Genomic DNA, 20,617 nt, shown 5'->3' with positions numbered 1-20,617 from the left:
GGAAAATATCAAAATGTGGAGAAAATTTCCACGATTGTTCTGACCTTCATTTCATGGTAACTGCTTTCTAAACCATAAGTCATTTCACAAAGCAGATTACACAATCGCTGCTCAATTAGGAGTGGTCTTCCTTAATGTCGTATCTCGATTCTGTATATTTCGAATAGCGCAGCATTTCTCATTTATAATTAAATCTCCAATTCAATTGCAACTGGCATTACGAAAGGGGGCCTCTCATTATAATGAAAACTATCCATCTGTATTGCAAATGGCAGCTGATAAGTGAGCCTGCTGTTATTGTAGAAACTCCGAACTTGATTGTGGATGGCAGTAAGAAATGTGGTCCTCCATTAACATCTAAATTTCCCCAAAATGCACCTTACATCAGAAACAACGTATGGGGTCTTTCCCATTTTGTTTCTGGGATAGCACCATGAGACATGGAATTTAATATAATCTTACTCACCACGTGTGCAGTAACTTACGTAGAACTCTGTATAATACCGTAGCAAAGCACGTCTACATTTGCTAGTTTTGTATAACTTGTCTCTTGAAGTTTGGATATCAGAAGTTGATGGATTTATCTTCACTAAATAAAATTTTCATGTATAAATTAATTTACTACTGCATGTGTTGGAGGCCATCCACATCCTTGCAGTCGATCCTGCAGAGACACGTCTGACAAGAAAGTATTTGGGAGGACAAGATCAATTGCAATGAGACCTGGTAGAATGATCAGTGAAGGGAGTAAACTAGATGATAATAGTAAACCTCCTGTAAATATAAGTACTTAAAAGTAGTAAACTTTTACTACATTTTAAAATATAACATGTTGTAACAAACTTGTCATTTGCAATTAAACTTTGTAATATGGTCAATGGAGACATCAAAACTTTGCCTAGTTCTTGTCATTTTTACATAATAATGTTTTTATTTTGAAATGAATTCTGTAGGAATATTTGTCATGGGAAATAAATAAAATGGAACCATTTTCTTTGGAAAAAAGTAATTGGTGTACTGTCTGGGAATAGTGGTAGGTAGTTCATGAACATGGAGATCTTTGTTGGGATGGGAATCAGTATGGTTAGAATCCTCTTCACATTGGAAAGGGACAAAAAATGACAAGAAAATTTGCAACAGGAAATGAAGCACATAATGGGATAAAGAAAATACCTTGCTTTTGTGGGAAGTAGGAGCAATTGAAAGAGAATTCTATATGTGTATTTAGATTGTTTTTTATGTCCTTTCAAGTTTCTTCTTTTCTGTTGCTACCTGTTCTAGTGCTGTCATGTCATTTTGTGTTCTTTTTCCTACCTCTCTATATAATTATGACTTGATTTAACACTTCCTTTTCATTACTTATATTTTTACATTGGAAAATAAATTAATGTAAACATTATTGTGTCAATATGAAATATATTTTGTCAGCTGCTTCTTATATATATATTTGCTCCTCTGTCCTTATTTCTTATAGCCTTCTGCAGATATTAAGGAGGAAATGTTCATAGAACAAGATCATCCTGTTCAGAATATCAAAGATGAAAACAAGTAAGTACACCACTAATCATACACAATATGGAATATTTTGTCATACTCAGTTGTGGGTGTTATTTATCTCCATGAACTGCCCATTTTTGTCACGTTAATTATTTCCTTGGAAGGTTACCTTTAACTTTCATAATCTTAAATGTTAGTGGTTAGAATTAAGTGAAATGTTCAGGAACTTCAAGCACATGTTTAACCTGTTTATAGTTATATTTGAAACAGCCTGTAAATCAGGTATTTCTGAAGGAGGTTAGTTTGTAATACACTTGAGGTACCATGAAAAATGTCTTCATTCTTTCACTGTCACTGCAGTATTTGTCATCATATTTTTATCATGTGAAATGTGATCTGCAACTATATCTTCTAAAGCATTCTCAGTCTTTACAGAAATAGAGAGTTATGTACCTCCAATTGTATACAGAGAGAGATTGTCAACTAAATGTACAAATTCAACATTTTTATTAGTTTGTAGTACATTGGAAGGGATTTAATTGCTCCAACATATAATAATAAAGAACAAAACTTTGGTAAACCAAATTTCATTGATCAATATATTTGTTTAATTATTTGTATTGTCTTCTTTTCTTACACTTGACCTCATTTTACAACTGTTGCCCACAGATGTATTAATTTAAAAACTGTCATTATACTCAAGCACACACCCTCAAATTTATAAAATAATTTAAATGGTGTTTTTTATATTAACCATTATGAATATCAAATAATGTTGCTTGCACACACTTATTGTACCTATTAGACAAGAGTCCGTTAGGTTTTCGTATTTAAAAGAAACAACTTGCAATCCCTTGTCATTGATGTGCTCAGCTGTGCATTATATATATCACTTGGTAAATTTCAACAGATAATCTCAGCAAGACTCTCTCAAATTTAGGTATTCAGTCAGTGCACCTGACACTGACTGGTGAGGAAATCCAAAGTCTGGAACCAGTCACAGTAACATAATTTTAATGCAAACATGAACTGTGAAGATGAATAGCAAAGTTGGTGCCAGCACTTGTATTACAGTAATGACAGGAGGGAGAAAAGTGAAATTTGGAGGAAGTGTAGTAAGGCGAGTTGCTATGCAGGTGTTTATGTGCTAATGAAAGTATGTTCTATTTATGTCTATTATTAGGTATTAGGCCTCTAAGGCTCAAACGGCAGCATGCCGGCCTCCCACTGCTGGGTTCATGGGTTCACATCCCAGTCACTCCAGGTGAGATCTGTCTTGGACAAAGTGGGGTTGGGACAGGTTTTTTCTCCATGTTCTTCATTTTTTGTCATCTTTCCAGCAACATTCTTCAAATTCATTTCATTTCATCTGCCAGTCATTAATCATTGCTGCAGAGAAGTGTGACAGGCTTCAGCAGCTTGCACAATTCCCATTCCCCCCTCTAGATAGAGTATCATTCATTCATTCTGGACTCAGTTGAATGACTGCAAACAGGCTGTGGAAATTTTGATCAGGTTATATCCGGTGAAGTTCTTGATTGCTAGGTTTAAAAAATGAATGTGAAGCAATTGTTCTAAAGTCACTGCAGTTTCATCGTTTATTGCATAGCTGTGTCAATAAAGATCACATCACAGGAGTTGAAGACAGGAAGGAGTAAACAAGTATGAAGGATGGGTTTTCCACCTAATCATCCTTCATACTTGTATGCTCAAACTATGAATACAGACCATGAAGCTGATAGATTATAGTACAGGAAGGAGTAATCAAAATCAACTTTCAACCTATTAGGTTGTGTTACGTACACTTAGTACAAACTCCTGACATGAAAGCGGGAGGTTGTGGGTTCAGATCCCCCTGGTGTCTGATTGGCCATTTTTGTTCCGTACTTAACATCTCTTCAACACGTACTAAGTGCACATAACATGACCTAATAGGTTGAAAGTCGATTTTGATTACAATGCAATTGTGAAAATTCGGTATTCAGGAAGGATTAATGCTTCAAATAAACTTTGTCACATGTCTGATGGTAAAATAATTTGTTTCTTTTGAATGGATGAAGAAGGTAATAGCCATAACATGTAAATTTTTGATATGTTACATCCAGTTATCATTCATGGTCTGGGTTACTGTAGTCGCGTCCTAGTTCGTGAACAATGGGCAATGGCTGAGTGGCTTAGTAAGTGGTCCTGAGCATCGGGATATCAGTTGCTATGGAATGGGAGAGGTCATCTCAGACCTATTCTGCGTCGTGGCCTTCCTTGTGCTCAGACGGCTAGGGCTACACAATCCACCAGTGGTCCCTAACCCGCCAGAGTAGAGATCCTCACTTGGACTATGTGCAAGTAGGGTAGCTTCCTGCTTCATGAATTTACCGAGCTCAGAACATTTTAAACAAGCCTCGACCTATGCGAGTACTGGAGTCCCACTCCTATTTGACAGGCAAGGGACTCCTTGGATATAACATTGTGAGCGAAATGGAATTCGATGGAGAGCTATCAGTATTAATGGGGCTTATGGAAGAAAGAAAGTAGAACTGGCTGAGTCAGCAAAGAGGATGTGCTAGCAGTAAGTGATATTCAGGTAAGGGGAGATAACGAGGAAGCGGTAGGAGATTATGAAGTGTACTTGGTGGGTGTTAGAAAGGGAAGGGCAGAGTATGGGCTAGGGCTGTTTATCAGGAATACCATTGAACACAACATTGTTCCTGTTAGGCACATAAATGAGTGAATGGTGTGGGTAGATTTGGCAGTTGGAGGAATTAGGACGAGAATTGTCCATGACTTCCTTTTTGGATTCAACAGTTATTTGTTTTGCTCTGTTTCTTTCATCTACCTACAAATCCCTGTCTGCCTCAGCCCTTGTTTGGAGCCATTTCTGATAGGCATTCTTTTTATGTTTACAAGCTGTTATCACTTCGACATTCCACCAAGATATTCGCTTTTCCCGTCTTTACACACAGTCATTCATAGGCATTCCCTTGTTGATTCTACTACAGCATCCCTGTATGCCACGCATTCTCTTTCTATATCCTGAACCTGCTTACTGTCCACTGTTCAAAATTTCTCACTAATCATATCCATGTACTTCTGTCCAATTTCCTTGTCCTGGAGATTTTCTACCCTTATTCGTTTGCAGACAGATTTCACTTTCTCTGCCCTAGGCCTAGAGATACTTAGTTCACTACAGATCAGATAATGGTCTCTATCATCGAAAAATCCCTGAAAAACCTGTTCATTCCTGTGCCAGTTGATGAAAATTTGGAATCCTTCTGTGGGGAGTGCCCCCTCCGCCGGTATATGAACTGTAATCCCGCAAAATATGGGATAAAGATTTTTGGGACTTCCAGAGTGCCGTTGTTATTACAGGTCTAATATCTAAGTGTACGTCAGTAATCAACCTCCAGGACCATACTGCGTGTCCATCTCCGCAGCTGATGTTGTAAAACATTCAGTTGCTCCTATCAGTGGCACTGGACGGAATATTTTTTGTGATAATTGGTTTATGAGGGTTCCTCTTGCTAAGGATTTGCTAAAATATCTTATCCTAAAATGCACACAGACTATGCGTCTCAACAAGCACGAACTGCCACAAGAAATGACCAGGAAAAAGGGGGGAAAATGAGTAGTATTCAAGTCTTTTTGGCTTTTCGAAGGCCATGACTCTTGTTTCGTATGCTTCTGTGTCTGGAAAGGTTGTAGTGGGATCAAAAATGCACCATGTTTACAAACTTGACCCTCAAACAGGAGTGGAACCAAAACCTGTGATGATCACCGATTATAATTTACACAGGGGAGTTATTGATGTTGTGGACAAACAGTGTGGAATATACACCGTATCGAGGAAGAGTAAATGTTGGCCATGACGGTGTTTCTTTGTTATGTTAAATGTTGCTGCCATAAATGCTTTTGTCATTTACAAGAACTATGCTGGGCTGGAAAATACTTTATCTTCAAGGGCAATCCTGAAAGAGCTTTGTATGAAACTCAGCAGGCTGTATATAGCATCCCGAGTATATCTGAAAGGCCTGCCCCTACAGGCATGAAGCGTATTAGTGGAGTTGAAGGGGAACAAGAGCAGAAAAGGCAAAAGACAATATCCGGTCATTGTGAAGAATGTCCAAGGCAAAGAGACAGGAAAGCACGACATGATGCTGCAACAGCAACAAGCTGATCTATAAGGAACACAGCTTCACTTATTGTGAAGGAGGCAAGTGCCCACTTCCCCCGGAACTTCCTAGTGAATTATGTGTGTGCAACAGCTGATTGATACTGTACATTTTTAGTGTTAACTAAGTGTTTCAGACAGTTAACCGTATATTTTGCATTCCATTCCTTGTATGACTCATTATTTTCTCGGTGTTGAAGGAATTTTACAAGCCACATTTTGTACTGTTATTTCAAAATATTTTCTCAAGTAAGTGTGTGCTGAAACTTTACAGTTTTCATGATTTATTACTCCTTTTGCTTAACATAAGCAAAGTAGACAATTTTCTCGAGGAATTTAGCAGTTTTTTCTGTAATTCGTACATCTGGAAAAATGTGCATATCAAATTATGCTTCTAACTGATGTCTGTTAATCAATTGTGTAATAAAGTAGTGGTAGAAGATTAGTCAAGGAGTTGTTTTATGTCAGTAAATTACAGAAATCCAAATCACTATCATAATTTATGAAGTATGTTGTTTTAAATGCTGGGGTGTTTAAGACCCCACACGTGTGTTTGAGTCCTATAATTTGGCGGGTGAGTTTAAGGATTAATAATCACACAAACACTGTCCACATATCTCAGCTATAGCTCTAACCCTTGCATTTTATCTACTACCTCAATGAACTCGAGTTGATACAAATAAATATTTGCTGAAATGCCTGAATATAATTTCTTAATATAATCTTCTTTATGTAATAAGACGGTGGTATTGCCCTTTTCCACTTTCATTATTATAATCTCATTCTCTTTCATTTTTGTATCAAGCTGTTGTATATTGTTATGTGTCTTGTCTGAATTTACCTCTTCATGTTCCATTATTTTGGATAGTTTTTTCTTTGCCTCATACCCGGCCACTTCTTGTTGGTCTACCGGAATGTTGGTTAGAGCTAATTCAGTTTGTGCTACCATTTTGACAACCTCTTTCTGTATCTATAATGCCAGTTATGTTTTAGACCTTTTTTCCAAATTATTATTTCTCCTTTATTAAAATTGACTTTGGTTAAATTTTTAAATGGTGGGGAAAATGTTTATTATTTTTCTTTTGATTGATTGTTGAATTGAAATATTTATAATTATTTTCCTGAGGAAACATTTCTGATGTTGCCTGTTTTCTCTTTAGAGCAGTGAATTTTGATTGTTCTATGTTAACTTAGCCGAGTCCCATTCCTTCGTTAATTTCAAATGTATTTCATAAAGTGTATTTAGTTGTTTGAAATACAGAAATTTAGTTTGGTTTCTGAGCCAAAGTTTATTAACTTTAATCTATGTTTTTCTTTCATGTTAGTTTGATTTACCTTCTTAAAAGATCTGAGATGTTTTGGAATTAAATTGTGTATGTGTGTATTTTTGAGAGATGTTATATCTTTAGAAATGCTAGAAAAATTGATTTTGATGTTCTTAAATTTATTAATAAACATTTTTGCCTGGCTGGCATATTCAGATTCAATAAATTTGACCATGTTAGTACCCGCAGTATGTCCATATTGACTAGTTTCATATAATGTACAACAGGTGTTTGTTCGGTCTGCCCAGTCTCGAAAGCCCAGAATAACAACCCAGAGGATGCGTTGTGCTCACCACATGACCCCTCGTAATCTTCAGGCCTTCAGGCTGGGCAGCGGTCGCTGGGCATGCCAAGGCCCTTTCAAGTGCCATGGGGTTTACATACATTGGATTTCGTGAAATCAGGAGTTGTACGTTCGGATCTCCCTGGTGTCCGGTTGGCCATTTTTTTCTGTACTTAATATCTCTTCTGCACACACTGAGTGTACTAACACGACGTACTATGTTGAAAGTCGTTTTCGATTACAATGTGGTCGTAAAAATTTAATATTCAGTTTCTTGTTACTGTTTGTTTTGTTGTATTCCACTTAAGCACAGGCTCATTAAAAATCAACTATCATACTACCAAATTTAAAATCTTCATCTTGTTATTATTAAAAACCCTTTCTATGATAAAGTGATTTATCATTATGTAATTGATTCTGTCAGGTGAAATGAAGTCATGCTTTGCTGTTGTTGGACTTAAACAGAGTGGATCAAACCTCCTGTCAATTTGTTGTTCTTATTCTAAAATAAGAAGAAAATCTATGTTACATGGACTAAATCAAGTGCAAGACTAATATTTAAGTATGAAAGCACTTGAATTTACATAAATTGTTGCTGCAGCAGAAGCCTACCCGCTTGTCAGCCAAGCACTTACAAGTATGTATGAAGTGATAACCGAAGGCTAGTAGCGGATGTGAGCTATAACACGTAACCTTGACTGCCTCAGAGGAATGGCTGAGATATGTGGATGATGTTTTTGTGATTATTAATGAACAAACACTCAAACTGAAAGAACTATTGGATATTTTACATATCATGGACAAACGTATTAAATTCACGATAGATTAAAAGAATATATATATATATATATATATATATATATTGCAACCGTAGGGTTATACATGCTTTGCCCGATACCTCCATTTTCTAACTCGTCGTTGGGCAGCCTAGTTTGACGAAATGGAGTCGCTCAGCGGATACCTCAGGGTTTACTTTTGGCAAGTAAGACATGTAATCCTACTGTAGAATTCACTTTACGTGAATTCAAGAGAAATCCAACTCACGGATGATACCTATCGTTTCTCACGATATAATTATAATCATCGCCGTCAACCTTATCAGAGTTTTGACCTCGAGAAACTACCATGGTTAAATGAATATTTAACTACACGATACCATTTTTCGCTATTAATTAACTTACAATCTAGACAATAATTAAAGAACTCATGACACCAGCAATTATAGAAAAATAACAAGATATTTATTAATAAAATATTAAAGTACTAATTTCCATATTATGTAACGCATTATTCAAAATTGATTGGAAATACCTATGGAGAATGAGTCAGCGCTGGCTCCTATAATAAATAAATTAATATTCATTGTTTAAATTATTGAAAAATGATCAGTTCCTTTGTGAAATTGAAATTCAATATCTACACATTAACAACAGATCACTGGACATATCTGAGGTCCACCTCGTATTTGAAATGTAGGTTTAACATCGATACAATAAACTCGTTCCGATGGTTCACTTTCTTTAGTCTTATTTAAACAGTCTCAATTGGATACAATATCCAGCCGCAATGCATCTCAAATATATTAATAAGTTAAGTGTGAATAAATTGGAATTCGTTTAAGTAGTTCTAATTGAATTATAGGAAATCGAAAATAAAACTATGTAGATTAATTTAAGTTATAGTAAAATCCGAAGTCATGATTTTGTTGCAACGATCTCGTTGTGCATTGAAACTACTTACGAACTAAGGCATTCTTTCCTAGTGCCAGTTAAATACGGCTCCTACCCTAGCCTTTCCCTAGCTGAAATTCGTTAAAGAAATGTACGTTCAAACGGAGAATATTAACCAGTCTAGCTATCTATCTAACTTCAGCGTAATTTTTGGCTGTCTTACATGACCTTTTCGGTTCAATGTCCCTTTAAATAGTTATCTTTCAATAACATTCAACCACAATGCAAGCTACTTTACTCTCTTGCAGTTTACATGGAAGTGCTATGCTGCGAGGTTTGGAAAACATAATCTCATATATATCGGTGTCGTAATGCTTCTGGATAACTACAGCTATTCAAAGTCGTAGTATTCTAATGTCCATAATAAGTTAACTACACAGAAATATAATTACGTCACGAGCATACATCTACATTAAAAAAATCCAGATCGTACCTTGGCTTATGTAGCTCCCGCGGTGTGGGCACTCTTACGCAAATAAATCATAAAATTCACTTGTAGTGTGGCACAACTTAACTTGCAGGTACACGATGGTCCTGCATCGCGTAAAACCTTCTCAAATCACTATACATAACTCATAACTTTCATCCAATTATCATATTCATATTCTCATTACAACATCAATCTATAATCAACACCGTAGCCTCCACAATAATATATCGCGTTTCCCAACTTGGTGACTACGTTAAAATACCACACTGTTTCATAATAATATTTACAAGTCGCAGATTCTCATAACCTACAGACGAGTTCAATGCCCTATCTATGAACCAACAAATGCGTAATTCCATGTTTCTCTCTACACCGCGCACAACCATTCGTGACGTCAACTTCATGCATTACTTCAGTGAAATCTCTATAATCTCCCAGTATGTCATTTCAATCAGCTGTTTCATATTTCCTTTCAAACCTCACGCCTCCTACAAGTATTCTGGTCGATATGGCATAAACTATTGCCATATTACTAAATCGTAAACACGAACTTAATTATCTCACACAACGTTGGTAATCAACACTTGCATTGCCATATTATCGGTCTACCATTAGCCATCAGCACATACCTAAGGTACATGTGTAAGCAAACCAAAACTTATGCAATAAAATGTTATGAATGACTTAGCTCGCTCATGGTTGTCCCTGGTCCAGCTGTTCCGTTCCCATTGGATGTAGATGGGTCTTCGGTTCGGTCACGGGTTAGACATCTGGAACTTCATCCGCTCCTTCGTTCTGGTAGTACTATCTGGTTACCCGTCGCCATTTCCTGGTCATATGGTAAGATGAAGTGTTCCCACGTCGGTCCATCATGTGAATTTAGCACATCATCTTGATTATCTTCTTGACCGTCTCAAAGTTAAAGATAATATTGCAATGTACAGCCATTTTACTATTCTTCTCTGACGCTGTTTATCCTTAATTTAATCTATTTTTATTTTTAATTCTCCTCGTAACTCTTCGACGTATCCGCAATTTCTTACTTTGTATGATTACTTTCGTCTCAACTGATTTGAATTTTGGCGAGGTCTTATATTTTATTCTTATTCAATCGTTGTATTCTTTCTTTCTTATACGCGATCCTTTTGCGTCTCCAAAAGAAATATTCCGATGACGGTAATTGCGTCCGCTCTTGATGTCGTGAAAATTCAAGATGAAGATTATTTAATAATAATGTATTTTCTAATTTTTTTTGAAAACAATACCGTAGACCGTCCACTGTCCGTTTTACTCGAATGCATGACCATTCCGTGAAGTATATGGCCCTCTGAGACATCATAGCAGGTGACTATTCCTTGCTTGGTTTAGATTACAAGGCCCATACCTTTGGTCGGCGCCATTTTGTAATCTGTCGTGGACGTGCGAACGGGCACAATATAGAAAGCCAACACGAACCAATACAATAATTAGAAACTATTCCAGTCAGCCAGTGCATTCGGGAGCAAGTGGGTTCGAACCCCGTTGTCGGCAGCCCTGAATGTGGATTTCCGCAGTTTCCCACTTCCACACCAGCAAACTGCTGCGACTCTGCTTGATTAAACCCCGAACGCTTCCTTCCCATTCCTAGCCCTTTCTCATCCTATCTTCATTATAAGACCTGTGTGTGGCAGTGTAACAAAAAGTATATTTAAGGAGTATATCAAATTTTAGACACTTGGTAGCCGGGCTGAGGATATTGATGCATCTTCGACCCCCTATCTATTTTATTGGGTAAAATACCATCTTGAATGTAAGACTGTAATTATCTGAATGATACATTCCGGATGGGTGATCACTGAAATTTTATCAACATTTGTTATCAGATTAGACAAGTATTTTTCGTGAATACTCGTAACATAATGGTGCTGAAAAGTTCTATTTGCATAATTAGAAACATGGTTACTGGTTATAATGTATCTGATTTTCTCTAGAATGAGGACATCTGAGATTTCTAAATACTTTATGATACTGAGTTAGTAATTGCCTGCATCTCTTTTTAACTCTTTGACTTTGTGGCAACCTGCAACTTCTACTAAATTTTAATTAACTTTTAAATGCCCATACTGCTATCTCTTAAAATTGTATAGTTCCAATTAATAGGAATGAGAGTTCTTCAGTAGACTATCTTAAAATATTGACTTAATTCCAATCCATTTACGGAGTCTCCAGTGATTTGATGTTTCACACAATGTTGTAAAATTAGCTATAGACAATTTACCTTAACAGAAAATCAAGCTAATGAATCCTTTGAGATATTATTTAATACTTTCCTGTCACTGTGTAGAGAGTTCATTTGACTATAGCTAATTAGTTGAAAAAGTTGCTTATAATAGCTAAGGTATTATAACCTGGGGAGTTTTTCTAGAAAGTGGGATCAAATGGACACATTTGTAAATTCCAAATAACACCTGATTGTGTGCTTGAGTATTAAAAACAGCAGTATTTTAAAAATATGACGAATAAGCTGTTTATATGCAAAATATATGAATAAGTAAATATATAAATAAATACCTATATTCAGCTTTCTTCTGTGACTATGTACTGTTCCTCTGGAACTATAGTAAATTTGTTTTTCTTACAGTGCAGAGAATGCAGTGTTATTTACCGCGCCCACTGATAAAGGAACGCATTGTTGTACAGTGTGCAAAATGATATTTCCTAAGGAGTGTGATCTAAAGGAACACATACTATATCACTGTATAGAGGAGTCGTACTCCTGTACTGAATGCTCTAGAACATACACAAAGCTAAGTGATCTCCGAACGCACCTGGTTACTCACTCCGCTTTAAAGCCATACCACTGTACTAAATGCAATAGTAAGTTCTCCAAACATAGTTATCTTCGTAATCATATGCGCATTCATTCGACTGTGAGGCCATACAATTGCAAGGAATGCAATAAAAAGTTTCTACGACGATTTGAACTCCGACTGCATATCATGGTTCATTCGAAGGTAAGACCGTACAGTTGTAAAGTGTGCAACAAGACCTTTACCCAGCGAAGTTCACTAAGAACCCACATGGTAACACATTCTCTTGAAAAACCGTATCAATGTGAGGTGTGCAATATCGCTTATCGTCACAAGTGTAGTTTGAATCGGCATATGCTTCATCATTCAAATGTTAGGATGTACAAATGTGAACAATGCAACGGTACATTCAGTCAACGTAGGTACCTCCAAAACCATATGCTTGTACACTCAACAGAAAGACCATACTGTTGTGAAGTATGCAACAAGACGTTCGTACGGCGGGGATGTCTACGAGGCCACATGATAATTCACTCAGAATTAAGACCGCACAAATGCAATCAATGCAATAAATGTTTTACGCACAAATCTGTCCTTCAAAGGCATATGCTAACTCATTCTGGTACTAGGCCGTTCTCATGTCCCGAATGTAATAGCTCGTTTACTCAGCGGAGTCACCTCCGGAGACATGTTGCAAATCACTCCCGAGTGTAACTTTACCGTAGTGGGAAAGCGATCCTTTCATTTCCGCACGTTAGGATCGGATGCATTAGTACTATTCTCTCTTTTGTCGTGGCCACCGATAGAGAAAGCCACGGCGTAGGACCGTGACGTCACGAAACCATTCTCCCTTTAGCCAACTTGAGGTTGCCATATAGCTCTTAATATAAATCGTTGCACCAGCATACATTCCAAGTTACGTTATGTTTTCATTTAGAATCTAGTAACTAAGTTAACCTACCCAATATTTTTGAAATATCATGTGCAAAGAACAGGAATAAAATTTGATGTCCAGTCTATATTCAAATCAAGATATTTCTTATACAGGATAATGCATAAGCTTTGTACATTTGTATTTTGATGCTGCAGTATTTCATCAACAAATGAAAAAAGTATAACAAAAATGGAAGATGTTCTCTTGATATAGCTGTTAGGTACTGACAGTGTGCCATTAAGGAAGAAAGTTTTGAATGTGAGACTGTTTGTTGATTAATCAAACGTATTCAGTTCACATACTAACAAGTTATGGTTTACTAACCATTACAAGTAACTTAATTAGAGCTCCATTGTACATTACAACACTTTGAATAATTATCCTTGAGGAATTTACATACTGTACATGGCGTTATTTCAGAATATTATTAAGAAGATATATTCTGTACAATTATGATAGCTATGGAATACAGTGTGTACTTTCTATAAACCAAGTATTCTAAGTAATGCATTGTTCACTGAATACTTCGACAAATTCCTGCAAGGCTTGCTTCTTCGGGTATTACTAAATTCGGGAAGATGTATCTTGAAGATGGACATAAGCATATTGAATAACAATTACAGTTTGTAAATACATACTTTTATTTAATTATTGTGAAGTTTCTATAATTCTGTCAAAAAATTCTTTTCTCACAATACTTTTTATGTAGTGTTCTTAAACAATTCACACTAAGATTTTCAAGTTCCTGTTTCTTCATCATACAGACTTGTTTTTCTGATAATGCGTGATATGAAATAAAGCTCACAGACCTTAAAATGGTAAAATATTGGGATAATCTACTTTCTCTTTTCTTAAGAATAAGATACAAATTAAACGTATGTATGTAACCTTTTCCTGACCATTGGGACTTTTAACATATATGTAACCCGTAGAGGTCCGACCCTCATGAAACTGCATTCTTTATGAACAGATTTCACTGGCACTTGATTATTGGTTCTTGCTAGTCCCACTTCTGGGTAGGAAGCAGTGTTTTTTCTTGTCAATATTTGGGAGTTAAATGGTCATATCGAAGCTGTGGTATAAAGGTGACCATCTGGTCACCGGACAACAGTGTGATATGATTGAGTTGATTTTTATTACAGTAATGCGTTTACAAAACTGTCAAAATACACTAATTTCACTCATGTAAATGCAGCATAACTGTACGACATTGTCTCCACCATTATAATCCGCACACACAGAAAACCCAAGATTCCTCGTGCACAGTGATAGTGTCACTCATAGTTCACTGGGCAATGCTGTGGTCTTCTCTACCGGCAGTCACGGTATGGCTTGTCGATAATAGTTAACAACAACCATAGGACAGTTCCGTTCAGGGTGGCTGGCTACGTAGCAGCAGAATCTCTACCGGTGCAGGACTGCGTCAATACTTCTTGTTTATTACCTTAATTATTTTCTGACCAAAATGTCAAAGAAATATGCAGTATTTAAAAGGGGTTAATAGGAAGTGTTTCCGTGTTTAAGTCAAGGAAGAGATCTACTGTCATCTGTTGTACTATCTGTAGGGGAGACTTTTCAGTGGTGCATTGCGTAAAGTGCGATATACTCAAACATGTGCAAACGAAGAAATATGAGGAGAGTTTGCGATGTGTAGAACGGAATGACAAACTGAACTGTTCATGTTGAAACCAAGGGGTCTGGGCTTTATTTACGCAATTTGTCGTCGGACATAACCTGCCCCAATTGTGCAGACAACGCGGTGCCTTTATTTCACACAATGTTTCCAGATTCGGAAATCGCTAAACGATATATGTGTTCTAGCGGCTATCATTACAGAAATGTGAATGAAAGGTAGGGAGAAAATTGTATCAAATTTGCAGTTGAATCGGTTTTCTTTTACTACTGATAGCATCAATAAAAACGACGCCTTTATGACCTATGTGTGTAATGTTTTACAGCCCTACCTCGAAACCTTCGATTGAAAGATATCATTTATAAGCAATAAAGACAGTACAAGTGACTTCGGAGAACATTTCCCTCCTTATTCAGCACTTCACTTCTGAATATACGTTATCAACCGCTCTTATCATCTTATGAGACATCCCTATCCTCCTCCTCATTGCTGCGACAGCCCCTCTGCTCATTGGATCGGATGCTTTCTCCAATAGTAGTAATGTACGATTTTCCACCTTTTTTTTTACATACTTATCCATTATTGTTTTCACTACAAAAATATTATCATTTGCCCTCATTTCTTTTCTAAAACCTGACTGAAGTCTCTCCAAATCGATCCCCCCCTCCGCCCACTTCATAATCCTTTTTGCTAGCACACCTGTGTATGTTTTACTTAATGTATCCAACAACGCTAGATTTCTCTCCTCTCTTCTCGTAGACTGGGCAAATTGATGTGATTTCGTAAACTCTCCCCCTTCAGATATTCTGCTAAATAATTTGACAATACATTCTAGGATATACTTATTCTTCGCCACTTGGTTCCAAAATTCGTCAGTGATACATGAAATCGCTCCTAATTTAGCTTTCATAGCTTTCCCTAAAACCTCTCTTACTTCTTCTGTCAATATTTCCTTATCTAATGCAGGTACAGCACACCACAGCCCTACCGGTATTCTGTCTCCACCCAGTTAGCCTGACTTGTTTCAGCCTGCCGAGAAAGTTTCTGCATTCCGAAGATCCTCCTAATTGCACTTTATGCTTTCCTACGTTCATTCTGTTTTGAATTATTATTAAATTCAACAACTCTTTGCTTCTGCCATTCCCAGTTAGTTGTATACAATACTTCTCTATATTATTTTCTAATGTTACAGAATTCAATCGTATGATTTTCTCCCCGCGATTTCTATACGCCTGCAATGCTTTCTGTACTTCGTACTTTTTGTGCCTGCTTTCATCATTGTACCAACCCTTTCCTATTATCTTCTTCATCTCCTTTACCCTCATCTTCTCCCCTGCCATCTTTACAGTGTTTTCTATTAGTTTTACTGCTGCATTGATTAGGTTATTCTCGGTCATTGAGTCTGTTCTCACATTCACTATCTGACCTGTTTCTCCCTAACAATTATTCATATTATCTTTCTTTATCTCATCTCTCCACCTGTATTTAATAACTGATATTTATTTGAACTTTATCATGTTTCTTGTTAATGCCCTGCCCTCTCCATCATTTACTCTGACAATAAATGATAGGTGCTGTGACTCTTACCTTAACCTTGATGCTCTTAATCATACGCAACGCACGTCTAGAACACAGCACCACATATATTATACTACCACCTGTCTCTGTTATGTATATCAGGTTCCCTAGTCAGGTTCCCTAGTTCATCGCCATACCACCAGCCATTAAAGATATAATTCTACCGTACCACATAGCTCTAACAACATTTCTCCATTTTTATTACAGCCCTTATTCTGACCTACTCTCTTTCGTACATAAACTTCTCCTGCCTCTTTGTCGTACAACTGCTTCTGATCCGGAACGCTCACGTTGAAGTCCCCCATTAGTTGAATGCCTACATCCTCAAAACTATTCTGAATTCTGTTTATTTATAATGTCAACTCAACAAAAAGTCGTTTTTTACAAATGGAGAGGCCTCCGGAGCATTGTAGACGAAGCTGATATATAAATCTCGCTCACTCTCTCGTAAAATTTTTATTTTTACTCTAATCATACCCACCATTTTTGATTCAATATGGTCTATTCTAGTTTACAAATCCTCATTAACCATAACCAGTATTCTACCCGGGTATCTACCCCTGCCTGTTCGTCTTTGTTTTGCTTTATATTAAACCGTAAACCCTTCAACTTTTACCTTCTCGGTGGAATCCAGGTTTCCACACACGCGAGGATATGTAATCTTTGCAACAACTCTTTAAAATATTCATTTTGGAACTTACTTCCAAAACCTTCAATGTTGATGCACACTACTGTTACCTCTTCACCTCACCCTGGCTGGCCGTCTTGGACCTCGTAATCCTAGTTACTCCCAGTTCATCAGAGTTCTCATTTAATGTATTAACATACTCCCTATCAAGGCCACCCTCTTTCCTCTGCCAGAGGTTCTTCAAGGTCACACGTCTGTGTTTAGGTTATTGTGTCTCTCACAGTCAGCACTCAACTGCCGCTGTAGGTCACCAAGTCTGCATTCCCTACTGGTTGTCTCTGCGTCAGCTTCTTCCTCTCTCTGTCCTCTTCGATTCACTTCCTGGTCGCCGCATACTGCCCCGCATTCTGCTAATCTCAGCTGCCTCATCGGCCAGTGCACTCTTGGTGTTGTACATATTCTTTAACTGCTCCACCGCCCATACTCTAGTCCACCTGCCGTCACCTACCACTAATTTTTTGCCCCTTGCATAGCTTTTCCCAGATGGAACTGGAGCTTTTTCTGGTTCCTAAGGCCTTCTTTCTCCAGCTCCTGTTTAATACATATCTTTTCACATTTCAATCTGCGTGTATTATCCAAAACGTTCTTCACCAATAGGGTTGATACGAACCTCACTTTCACCGCTCTCTTGCCTTTCGCCTTCCCCATTCACTGAATATCTTCTACATCGGCTTCCCTTCAGTCCAGCACTTTATATACTAGATCTTCTTTAGTGTCCTCAGTTAGCATGTATATAAAAATATTTTCCTTTCTAGTTTCCTGCTCGAGCTTTTTCTCTTGCCACCTCATTTCTTTTAACTCTTGTTCCATTATTTTCAACTTATCCCTCAAACTTGAAAATTCTTTATTATTTTGGACCACAAGTCCAAGTTTGATTTAAGTCAGAAGTTACTGCCCTTATTAGTTTGTATCTGTCAAGAGCAATTTCGTTGTTACTAGCTTCTATTTCATTATTTCTTTTAGTTCACTGGCTTGCTCCCGTAGTAACTCTCCCGTTTGTCCTGCTTGACGCTTAACGATTTCCTTTACCTTCTCCATCTTTTCCCATCCAACCGTGCTACCAGGACCAGATCCAGGGTTCATCTCGACCCCTCCAATGACCAACAGCACTGCCGTCACTGATGCAGCCATGAAAATTGAAGTCAGACTCATCTGCCGTCCGGCTCTGTATTCCATGTTACGCCTCGCGGGCATGCCTCTACCGTGCCAACGACCTATCCTCGCCCGGTACAATTCCATCGAATTCCCCATGTCAGCAATTAACAACCTTCCTCCTCGCTTCCACGGTTACAACTGATTATTTCTTTTACAGAACTTCGTACTATTTTGATTGTTTGTCAGGGGGCACATTGTAGAAGATAGATAAAAAACCTTGCCAAACAAATTCATAATCTTGATCTTTAGCTCCGGTGTTTTAATTTTATTTTTATGAGATGATTTAAGTCAGAAGTTACTGTCCTTATTAGTTTATATCTGTCAAGAGCAGTTTCGTTGTTCAAGTTAATTCCTTAGTACTTGGTTCGTTCGTTGTTGCTTTCATTGATGGGATTATTGATCCTCAAAGTGTAGTGATGTTTCCTTCATTTAATTTTTAATTTTCCTTTCATCAGAATTATAGATTTGCATTTAAGAGGATGGATATGTAAACCAATTTCAGGAAAGCTGCTTTCGGCGAAATTTAACAAGGTACCGGTAGTGGTGTCACAGATCAAGGTGTGATTGCTATTTTGAAGTAGCAGTGATTTGAACTGTGGTTAATTGTGATTCAGTTTTATAGCAGCTAGGCGGGTGCTACCCGTATTTGTTGCGAAATTCCGAATTACATATTAACCTAGTAGTACTCATTCTTAAAGATAGTTTATAAATTAATTTTGTGTGGCTCCGAATGCAGCCCTTGTAGGGCAGACCCTCCGATGAGTGTGGGCGGCTTCCGCCATGTGTAGGTAACTGCGTGTTATTGTGGTGGGGGATAGTGTTATGTGTGGTGTGTGAGTTGCAGGGATGTTGGGGACAGCAATATGATCATCTGATACTGGTAACAAAAGTGTAAATCTTTCTAACATACAGTATGTAGGGTTCCGTCAAGTGGACACGTCTTGATTGAGATTGATCTGTGCTCGGTCTGGTTTATTCTTAGCCTGGTTGGCCATAATATTTCGTGTCATGTGGTAATTATTTTAAAATGCCCGAAAATCTCCCGTACGTTTTTCAAAACTGTTAATAACTTCGTTCTTTTCAAACGAGTCTTGTACGAAGTTAGGCTTTGAGAAAAACAGCCAAAGTGTTTCCATTTTAATATATCTTTGACAGCCTTTGAAAAGTTTTTGGCATTGTCTGAAACAGTAATTTATTTTGCAAAATCCACTCCTACTCTACCTTTCTCAGCTCATAAGCTAAATTTTCGCTTGTATGCCTACTAGAAAATTAGGCATATTGTAACAAAGCCGAGACCAAGCTGAAGTCCTCATTAACAAACTGAGCTGTGGCAACCATAAAGTCCGCGTGTCTAATAGCAGTTGAGAGCATAGCTTTAGTGTTGGCAGCGGTAAGTGTATTCGCGATATGTTTCCTGCAAGGCATCTCATAAGACGGATTTTGTTTTTTACGAATTCTTTCAACCCTTCTTCTTAAACAACACTAAAAGTTTGGAAGTCTTTAGGGAAAAGCTGCATTAACTTATCATCGGTCTTCCTTTTTGTACTTACGGGGTTCTTCTTTGGAATATAAGATGATATGGCAATCTGTCTTGCGTAAGGAATGGTGTTTGTGACACTACAGTGGAGTACTGTGTACTTCTCCGGTGACATGGAGGGCTTTGGCTGACTATGAATAACTCTCGAAAATGAAGTTGAAACTGCCTTTTCCCTCGGCGTGTATGGAGTTGAAGTTTGCGTTCCATCCTGTTCCATGTTCTGAAACAAATTTACATTGCTGTAAAAATAATAATATTTAATATGCTAACATTAATTGCATCGCCATGAATTTCCTTTGCTCATTCAGTGAAATGAACTTATATAATTATATTTACAAACACACTGCATTGTACCACCCTCTTGCTCTTCTCGGTTGGAGCTGGAAGTCAAATGATGTCGTGGATCAATGACAGCGAATTTCAAAGACACAGTTGGATGGTTGGACAACATGTGTCTTTTAAAATTGGTAGGTATAAAAAGTTTACAGTAGTACAAAAACTGGTTTTTACAGGCAGCAATTTGTGGCGCACTTTGATTTTGTGTAAAAATGTCCAAATCTACCTCTGAGTTCACCTGCTGACACTTCTCTTTTCAATAATATAACTCAGAAAATACAGACTACTTATACTACTGTACAACAGTGCAAATAAACAGTAGGCTAAACATTATGCCTACAACGTCAGAAATAAAAATCACTAACTAAAATACTTTGTCAACTCATGTGCTAGCATCACACTTTTTCACTTTTAGACCTACAACCACAACAGAATAAACGGAATGAGACAATGAGAAAAGCAGGTTATAAATCCCCACAACACAACAATGAGAGCGCAGCCAACTACGGTCAGAGCTGCTACTATTGACCTAGCTGT

The 20,617-nt window shown here is 37.4% G+C and overlaps 1 protein-coding gene across 1 annotated transcript in view; it reads left to right on the top strand.

Annotated features, from left to right (window-relative positions):
- LOC136884676 (zinc finger protein 816) overlaps nucleotides 1–15,006 on the top strand; it is a 53,234-nt gene extending 38,228 nt beyond the window's left edge. The window contains exons 4-5 of the mRNA XM_067156940.2: nucleotides 1,475–1,548; nucleotides 12,051–15,006. Coding sequence (XP_067013041.2) covers nucleotides 1,475–1,548; nucleotides 12,051–12,933 — 957 coding nt within the window. The 3' untranslated portion in view covers nucleotides 12,934–15,006. The remainder of the gene's footprint in view (nucleotides 1–1,474; nucleotides 1,549–12,050) is intronic.
- Nucleotides 15,007–20,617: the final 5,611 nt, after the last annotated feature.

Source organism: Anabrus simplex, chromosome 13 (genome assembly GCF_040414725.1).
Source record: "Anabrus simplex isolate iqAnaSimp1 chromosome 13, ASM4041472v1, whole genome shotgun sequence".
NCBI classification, from domain to species: domain Eukaryota; kingdom Metazoa; phylum Arthropoda; class Insecta; order Orthoptera; family Tettigoniidae; genus Anabrus; species Anabrus simplex.
This window is presented reverse-complemented; position numbering and strand designations above follow the sequence as displayed.